At 35.6% G+C, this 9,489-nt stretch overlaps 2 protein-coding genes across 2 annotated transcripts; one reads left to right on the top strand and one right to left on the bottom strand.

Moving 5' to 3' along the window:
• Positions 1 to 1,012: 1,012 nt before the first annotated feature.
• ETH_00015115 (uncharacterized protein) lies at positions 1,013 to 1,432 on the top strand (the record flags this gene model as incomplete). Its single annotated transcript, XM_013373438.1, has 1 exon — positions 1,013 to 1,432. The coding sequence occupies one exon, from the start codon at positions 1,013 to 1,015 to the stop codon at positions 1,430 to 1,432; it is 420 nt and encodes a 139-aa protein (XP_013228892.1).
• Positions 1,433 to 4,034: 2,602 nt separating this feature from the next.
• On the bottom strand, positions 4,035 to 8,162 carry ETH_00015120 (O-acetylserine (thiol) lyase, putative; the record flags this gene model as incomplete). The annotated part of the gene is made up of 6 exons (XM_013373439.1): positions 4,035 to 4,121; positions 4,585 to 4,667; positions 5,348 to 5,456; positions 6,141 to 6,244; positions 6,463 to 7,013; positions 8,131 to 8,162. The coding sequence occupies 6 exons, from the start codon at positions 8,160 to 8,162 to the stop codon at positions 4,035 to 4,037; spliced, it is 966 nt and encodes a 321-aa protein (XP_013228893.1).
• Positions 8,163 to 9,489: the final 1,327 nt, after the last annotated feature.

The following is a 9,489-nucleotide window of genomic DNA, read 5'->3' on the forward strand; positions in this document are numbered from 1 at the left end:
GCATCATTCCACTGGCGCATGCATGCGTTGATTGAATTGATTGAAATTAATTTTGAAATTAATTTTGAATGTAATCTCAGATTTAAATACCAAATTCAATTCGAATTGAAAATTAAATATGAATTAAATTCAAATTCCATTCAATTCAAAGCTAAATTAAATTTAAGTTGAATTTAAATCAAATTTAAATTAAATTTATAGTAAATGAGATTGAACTGAAATTAAAAATGAAATGAAATGTACTCAAGTGGATTTAAATTAAACGAAAAGAAATGAAATGAAATCAAATTAAATTAAGCTAAGTTAAATCAAATCAAATCAAATCAAATCAAATCAAATTAGATTAAATTAAATTAAACTGAATTAAATTAAATTGAATTCATCTAAATTAAATTAATTTAAATTAAATTAAATTGAATTAAATTAAATTAAATTAAATTAAATTAAATTAAATTAAATTTAATTTAATTTAATTTAATTAAATAAATTAAATTAATTTCTTTTTCTCACCCAAATCGCAAATGCGCACAAGAGGTTCTCCGTCTTCGTTTTCGTCGATCTGCAAAAGTGGAAATAAGCTAAGTTGCTTTTATTTATTTCTAAACGATTTATTTGAATTATTTACTTATTTATTTATTTATGTATTTATTTAATTTGTTATTTGAATTCGATTTAATTAATTGTTTATTTGAACTTGAATTGAAGAAAAAAGGCGAAGAAAAGATTGAAAATGCAATATGTGCAGCAAAACATGAATTGAAACAATTGATTATTTGAAGTTGAATTAAAGATAAAAATGCGAACAAAAGGAATTGGAATGCAATTTTGAACGCCTAAGACGAATTTAAATGAATTAGTTGATTATTTGAAGTTAAATTTGAGACAAAAATGAGAAGAAAAGGGATTATTTGAGCATAAAACGAAGAAAAAAGAATAAAAAGAATACAAATTGCAATTTCGAATTCACCAAAACATTCTCGGGCTTCAAATCCCGGTGAATTATTCCGCGGGAATGAAGAGCCGCAACTCCCTCAATTATCTGCCGGGCGATCGACTTTATGTTCGGAATCGCGCTGCTGCTGCTGCTGCTGCTGCTGCTGCTGCTGCTGCTGGAGGTGTGTGGGAAAGCTTGCTGGGAAGGGGGGCCTGGCGCTGTTCTTTGGCGCGCCTGGCGGTGTCTTGTCAAAAAGAGCTGCAAAGAAGAGCCCAGGAGTTCCATCAAGATGTTCTGGACGGTGAAGCCCCCGGGGGTGGTGCTGTAGAAGACCGAGTCCGCAGCCACCAGCGCGCCCGATCCTCTGCATTCCTCGAGACAAATTGCTTCTCTGGAAGCAATTTTAGTCCACTTTTGAGTTCTTTTCAAAGCCAGGCGCCTGCCGGAGGACTTTTCCACCACCAAATAGACCCGCCCGAAGGTGCCCTGGCCCAGTAGCCGCTGCACTTGAAACCGGGGCGGACGGAAAGCGCTGCTGCTCTCGGGAAACGCCGCCATCTCCGACTGAACCGGAAACAATGAATAAAATGAAAAGTAGTTGCAGAAGTTAAACACTTGAAATCGCAAAGGGATTTCAAGTGGAAGTGGGAGGATCCAGCTGAGGAAGCGCCAGTTCAACGAGGATCAGCTTCGCGAGCTCGAGGTGTATCTGCAGGGTAGCCGAGAGAAACTTGCAAAATTGGAATTAATTGTTTTATTTCGAAATCAGAAAAGTAGTTCTTTTCTCTTTTGTAACGGCAATAATAACAAAGTAATTGTTTCTTTTTGCGGGATAATTCTTCTTGTACGGCACAGAAGTGGCGAAGACAGAAATGCAAAACGCTCCCACTACGTAGAGTTCGTTCAATGACTCATTTTGCCCCTCTTTTTATTCGGATTTACTCTTTTACTTTTACATTTAAATGAAAATAATAAAGAGGAAAAATTTAAATCCTTTTGCGCCTTAATTCGTGCTTTGACTCCCATTTGGTGTGGAAAACGGGATGAGCCGGCAGCTCCACTCGCTGCAGAAGAATGGCAGTCGTATTTGCAAATTACAGAAGATGCAAACGCGTCTTGAGTTGAACTTTATAATTCAAAAAGAAATAAATAAAGTTTTCAAAATTTGAAATTGTTTTCACTCCAAAAACATTTCAAACAAAAACTTGAGTTGCAGATTCAACAGAGATCACCCCAGAACCAGTCCTGGCTGGTGCACGGCCTCCGTCTCGCGCTCTCAGCCTTCTTAAATGAATGAACGAAAATAGATTTTTAATTTTAATTTCAATTTTAAATATAATTTAAAATTTTATTTCAAATTGAAAATAAAATTGAATTCAAATTCTCGTTTAAACCCGCTTAAAGACCGGCGACAGGGCAGTCTGCCGCTGCTCGTGGATCTTCTCTCCACTTTTCCAGTTTAAATAATTCGTTTTTTAAGCTTTTCACAAAATAAATAAAAATAAAATACTTTTTTCCTTCACTTTTGCTTAACTTTAAAAGATTCTGTGCAGCTTTTTGCCAATTTTTAATCGGGTGAAATGTGAATTTGCAAATACACTTCAACTCGCGAAACTCTTCACTAAATCCAATTAAAACTAATTCAAATGAATTAAATGGCCTTAAAAATATTTTTTAATTTGAATTAAATGGCCTTTGGTATATCTTTTAATTTGAATAAAATGGCCTTAACGTATCTTTTAATTTGAATTAAATGGCCTTAATATATCTTTCAATTTGAATAACATGGCCTTAATATTACGTTTAAATTTGAATTAAATGGTCTTTAGAATATCTTTAATTCGAATTAAATTAATATGGCTTTCGGCACATCCTTTAGTTTGAATAAAGTGGTCTTCGGAATATCTTTTAATCAGCAAAGACATTATTTTTCGTAAGTTGAAAACCTTTTATTCTTTGCCTATTTAGCAGCAAAGTAGAGCAGCAGCTAAAGAAGCAAAAGGGGATTTTAAGAATAAAATTTGCAAATTTGCAAATTTGCAAATTTGCAAATTTGAATTTTGAATTTCAAATAAAGTTCAAGTCCGTGTTTCGACGAAACGCTGACTCCAGTCAGCCCTGGGGAAGTAAAACCAGTGAAGAAATAAAAATAAATAAATAGATAATTTATTTATTTATTTATTTATTACCTTTAATAAACAAAAGCAAGGCTGTGCAAGTGCAAGCCGCCGAGCTGTACAGTGCAAACATGTTCCGGCCACTGCCAAATGAGGGAAACTGCGCGGAAATTAAAGACTTTGAAAGTCTTTTGTTCATTTTTTGATTTAATTTAATAAAATGGACATAAAGAATATTTATTTTTCCTCTTCATGCCAATATAAACGGCAAATCAACAGATTTCAAGTCCCGAATGCTCGCGCGAAACGAAACCCGCATGCATTCAAGTTTCCACCTTTTGCAAATCTTTTGAACTAATTCAATTGGGCTGGATGAGACAAAGCTTTCACTTAACAAATGCACCAGCCCGCACTTCACTATTTATTTATTATTTATTTATTTATTCATTTATTTAATTTATTTCATGTTTATACCTGTGTGGCTGCTGCCTTATTTCAAATACGGGAAAGCAGAGCTGCTGAAATGGCTTCATGAATGAGTGCAAGTGCCTGTGCCTTCCCAGTGCACACAAATACAAATTAAAAGTTCATTTATAATTTATTTGGATTTATTTCGCTTTTTAAAGTTCACAAATTATCTCTTTGCATGCATTTGCACACACTGAGCGATACAGGCACTTCTGCTTTCCGTTTCTCGCACTGGTTACTTCTGCACGTATTTGCACTCCTTTTTAGACATATATTCACGTAAAAATATTAAATGTATAAAAGAACACATAAATAAATACAAAAAAGTGAAAATAAACGCATTTGTGCCATATATCAACGCCCATGCTGTCAGCGCCTCTGTCTTTGCTTGCTGTTCGCAGCAGCCGGAAGCTGGGGGGAAACTTGAAGTCTTTTTGTTGAACTTGTTTGTCTTTTTGCCGAACTTTTTTCTTGAATTTGTTTAATAAGTCTTTTAATTTAATAATTAAATGCACTTAGTGATTCATTTTCTTCTTAACTTCCTCGCCGCCGTCCACTGGCAGGAAACTGGCCTCGACAGCCTCCAAAATTTCGGGCGGCGGCTGAGCGAAAACCAAAAACAAGAAACACCAATTTGAATATTTTCTTTTTAAATTAAATTATTTAAAGAATTATTTGAATATTTATTTAGTCAATAATGTAACTCTTTGTTTGGCTCTTCGCTCATTTGTAGATTCTTTGTTTGTTCATTTGTTTGAATGGTCTAGTTCGATGAATTTGCAAGTTTCGATTTGCAGCTTCCACTTTATTTCACTTTTTAAACGGAGATATTTGTTTCTACTTCAATAATCAAAAAATTCTAAATGCGAAAAGTTCCTTCTTGCATATTTTTAGAACTCTTCAGATACTGAAAATATATTGCAGTGTTACTGCTGCGACTGCTGCTGCTGCTGCTGCTGCTGTTGTTGCTGCTGCACAAAAGCGAACAGCGCGAGCTCAACTTCGTCAAACCCTAAACCCTAAATCCTAAACCCTAAACCCTAAACCCTAAACCCTAGAACTCACTTTTTCTTGCATCCAAGTTGGCTCTGGCAGCGAGAGAGATCGCAGGAATTGAGGGTTCCACTGTTTCTGTGCATACAGATGTCCTGAAGAGAAACAGCAAGCGAAGCAAAGAAGTTTAAAAAAAGATTAAAAGGGGAATTAAATAATTCACTTATTTTTTATCAAAAGATTAAAAATAAATGAATTATTTCAAATATTAAAACTTCTGTAACTTTTGTAGCTTTTAAATGGCCAACAATCTGTGCAAACTTTGAGTGCCACTAAAAGACCGAGGGTTTGAAGTTCAAGGTTTTCTTTTGTTTATTTCTGCATATTTTACTTTGAAGTTTTTGTTTGTATTTTAAATTGATTTATTATTCTTCGAAAGCTTCACTGACACCGCAGGGTACTTGTTAAGACTTGCAAACACTTAACTCTTTCAACTGCATCTCTTCAAATTGAACTGATGGACTTTTAATTTTATTTTGTTTCTTTTGCTTTATTTAATTGTCTTTTTAGAATTTATTTGCTGAGTCAGCTTCAGCCATTTATTTTGCGGGACATAACAAGGCAATTCGCCCGTTTCTATGTAGCTGCTGCAGACTTGAGTGAGAGCGGGTGTTATATGATTACACAAATACATAAATGGAAATAACTCTTTTCATTTTAAACAAAAACCAGCAAAAATGGGTATACTAGTTCGTTTTATTTTTGCGCATCTACTCCTCTAAAAATAATTAAATTTCGCTAATTAGAAATTCCAAAAATCAACTTTTTGTCTCACCGTAATCGCACAGCATCGTCACTATGGTGTGCTGGGGCCCCAGCGCCTTGCCCAGCCGCACCGCCCCCGCGACGTTCACGCCGGAAGTCATTCCCAGGGGGAGGCCTTCCTGCGGGGAAACAAACCAAGAATTGAATAAATAAACGAATTAAATAATTAATTTATCATTTAGAAAACAAATTGCCTTCAAATAAAGAAAAATGGCCGCAAATTGGCCGCGGATTCCCCACTCAACGATAGAATGCAGCCAGTAGGCTAAACTGCGAAGTGGCTGGACTAATTCAACTCTATTCTTGAAGTTCAACCAATTTAATTGAATCCATTAAACTAAATAAACAAACAAAATCAAAAATTGAATTTGTTGAATTAATTTGTGCAGCTTTCTCGGTTGGGATGAACTCCGCAGAACAACGAACAACTCCCTTGAAAGACTATTCAAGAAAAAATAATTTGAATTGAAATTTGGAATTTCACAAGTCCACAGAAACTCTTTGAAATTAAAATTAAGTAAAACACTGCGAGGAGTTATTTCATTTAATTTTATAAATTAAAATTGATTGCAAGTTTCTAATTAATAGTATCAATTCAATTTGGTTTTCCTTACCCGCGCCAGTTTCATTCAAGAACTGGAAACAAATAGAGCCTCAAGTATATTCAACAAAATCCCAAATTAATAATAATAATAATAATAATAATAATAATAATAATGATAATAATAATAATAGTAATAATAATAATAATAATAATACTACTAATAATAATAATAATTATTATTATTATACTTTATTCTTACTTCTTGCAGCAATCTGTGGGTCCAATGCAAAACCTCTTGATCTTTTATTTCGCAAGAGAAGTCCGGGTAGAAACCCTCGAGGTTTCCAGTGACTCGGTGCTGGCCTGATCAAGAAACCGCGGAGAACAATCATTAAAAGGAAATAAAAGTTCTTTTTTAGAATATTAATTCGAAAAAAGGAATAAAATAAAACAATCTTAAAGATATTTGACCGGCGAAAGCAGTCTTTGAGTGCAAATGGAAGTTCTGCTGGACACTTTGGATTGGGCACGAGCCTTGCGGCTCCTGCACTAGGGTTTAGGGTTTAGGGTTTAGGGTTTACCGATGTTTTCGACAATAGAAGTTCCTTCTGTTTGCATTTCTCCCTTGGTGAAATAACGAAACAAAGCAGCCCCCGAAACATCCGCCAAACCAATCACGGGGCCCCCATCAGCTAAAACCCTTTTAAGCCTTTCCCTCAAACCCTCAGAGGGGCCCCCCTGAGTAAGGGGGCCCCCCGGGGGGCCCCCCCGCGTGGGGCCCCCAGAAAGGGGGCCCCCTGAGGGGCCCCCATAGAGAGGGCCGTCTGCGGGGGGGCCCCTGGGGTCTGCTGCTGTTTGCATTTGCACATCAGTGAGGGCCAGTTTCTCTTTTCTGTTGGAGTTAAGATGTTTGAGGATTTGTTCCATAGTGATGGGTGTTTGGCCGCTGCTGCTGCTGCTGCTGCTGCTGCTGCGGTCGTTTGCTGCTTCTTCTGAAATGAAATGGTTCTCCTTTTGGTCTCTCGCGAGCTGCAAGTGCCGATTCAAACGCAGACGTGTAGATACACCTGTTACTGTGCCTCCAGTTCCCGCGGCGCAAATGAAACCATCCAGATCTCCATTTGTTTGTTCCCTGAACGCAAACATGGACTTCTTGCATTTCCGAACTTTTCCCCTCTTTGCATGCGCTTTTACCCTCTTATAAGCTCTCGTTTTGTCCAAACATAGAAAACAAAACATAGAAGAAATCAACAAGTGGAAAAAAGATTCAAAAAGAGCTCTTGGGGCATAGTCTATTGAGCACAAATTCATGAAAATGGCACTTTTGAAATAGAAGGAAAGCAACGCAGCAAAAATATAATTCTATAATGAATTGCTATTAAATAATATTTCATTTAAATGGAAAAGAATTCGTTTGTGAAGTAAGAAGTGAATTTTATTTTATTTTGCAAAGTTTCACTTGCGCACCAAATCTCTTGTCCTGTGGTGTTGAAGTGGGCAAGGCGGTTCGCCTGAAGACAAAAAGCGGAAACTGTTTGCGTTTCCTTTATTTTTACTTTCTTATTTATTTATTTATTTATTTATTTTATTATTTATTTTTTTATTTTATTTTAAATAATTCAATTATTCAACAGTTTGGCGGGGAATATGCGGACAGTAGGGGCACGGAGAAGAAGAAACAAACATCGTGCGGCACCAAAAGGCTGAGACACTTGGGAAACAGAATCGATTAAAATAAAATAAAAATTGAAATAAAGTGAATTAAATAAAATGAAGCAAAAGAATAAACCAACAAGGGACTGAAGAAACAAAATTGCAATTGCAAAAAAGAGGAAACCGAAACACTTCCAGAAAAGCATAGCCAAATAAACGGCTCCGAAGTCTTCATTGGCTCTTCATAAAGTGCTTTTTACTAATTAAAATAAAAAATATATTTTCTTTAAATATATTTTATTCATAAATGGATATTAAATAAAAGTAAATGCATAGGACCTCCTCAGAAACTGAACAGGGAAATGAACAGCAAAGTAAGCATGAGCGAATATAAAGGCAAAGAAAGAGAAAATTCAAATAAAAACAAACAAACAAATAAATACAAATTAAATGCGTGAAACTAATTTCTGAAAGGAACAAAAAGAATAAACGAAACAAAATGGAGAAAAAGCTGGACAAAGAAGTGAACATAAGCAAACTTGCATGCAAAGAAGTGCAAAATGGAGCAAAAGAAGCACATTAAAAGCTGTTCTCACCGTATTATCAAACTGGCCAATAAAATGTCCATTTATATTCTCTGCCAATCTTTTGGCAATTTTGTTGTAGTGATTAATGTGGGAAACTTCTTGAAAAGGAACAGGCACAACGACTGCGCCCAGCGTCCGCAGCAGCCGCTGCAGGCAGCAAACTTCAACAATGAACCAAATAATCGGCAAATTGGGAAAAATAAAAACAAAAAGCATTTAAATAAAGAAATAAAATACTTTGAACGCATTTTAAACGACAAAAGGAGCTCTTTCGGGCGGCTGCAAGGGAAAAGAAAGCAGAAGATGCGCGTAGTTGGCGAGGAAAGCTGCGAAAAAGCGGATTCAATTCGAAATAAAAACGAATAATTAGTTTCGAAGTGTTATTTACTTTCTTTTCCTCCGTTTGGGTGTCCGGCATTACACAAATGACTCTGTAGTTCTTCTCCTTCGCTGCGAGCGTGAGAGCAATGGCGGTGTTTCCAGCAGAGGCCTCGACTATCCACCCGCCGGGAGAAATGGCTCCTAAATTGACAAATAATGAAAAATAAAACAAACGAAATAAATGAAATAAATAAAATGGTAATATGAACGAAATAAATAAGATAAACTCCCAGTTCATGCAGTCAATTGAGAGGAAATGCAAAAATTTTCGTGTCAGTGAGGCAAATGGATGAGAAATGCAGGAAGGCACATTGGGGACTTCAAATGAGAACAAAACCCAAACAACAGGATATTTATTTTAAAAAATGAATAAATAAATTAGAAATGAAAAATAGACGCAAATATTAATTGATCTGAATATGTGGAAGCAGAAAAACAAATAAAAGCAAATAATGCGATTGGCGCAGCAACAGATCTGTTCAGCTTTTGTGCAGCAGCAAACGGAGAGGATAAAAGCGTAAAAAGAAATGAAAAAAAATAAATTAAATTAGATAAAGAAAATAAACAGAACAAATGCAAGGAAACACAAGGATGTAATAATGGATGCAAATATATGCACGCATTTGACCTCTTCAGTCGAGGTGCAAAGCGGCAAAAACTAACTCCCTAATGAGTCAATTAATGAATTAATTTGAACTAAATTAAAAAATAAAAATGATTCTAATTAGAAGAACTGCAGCTGAATTGGTGGAAATTATCAGAAGATTCCTTCTGCTGCTTCCTTCTGCTGCAGCAGCAGTTGAAAGAACACAGCAAAAGATGCAGCAAAACAGCAGCAGCAAAGTCAATTGTTTGGGTCAGAAACAGCAGCAGGAGTGCAACAAAGACTAATAATAATAATAATAGGATTTATAATAACAAAAAGAATAATAAGTAAATGCAAAAAGGGAAATAAAAGCATTAATTGCAGGAGCAAGAGCAACAGCG

Source organism: Eimeria tenella, genomic scaffold (genome assembly GCF_000499545.2).
Source record: "Eimeria tenella Houghton genomic scaffold, Eth_scaff147, whole genome shotgun sequence".
In the NCBI taxonomy this organism is placed as follows: Eukaryota; Apicomplexa; class Conoidasida; order Eucoccidiorida; family Eimeriidae; genus Eimeria; species Eimeria tenella.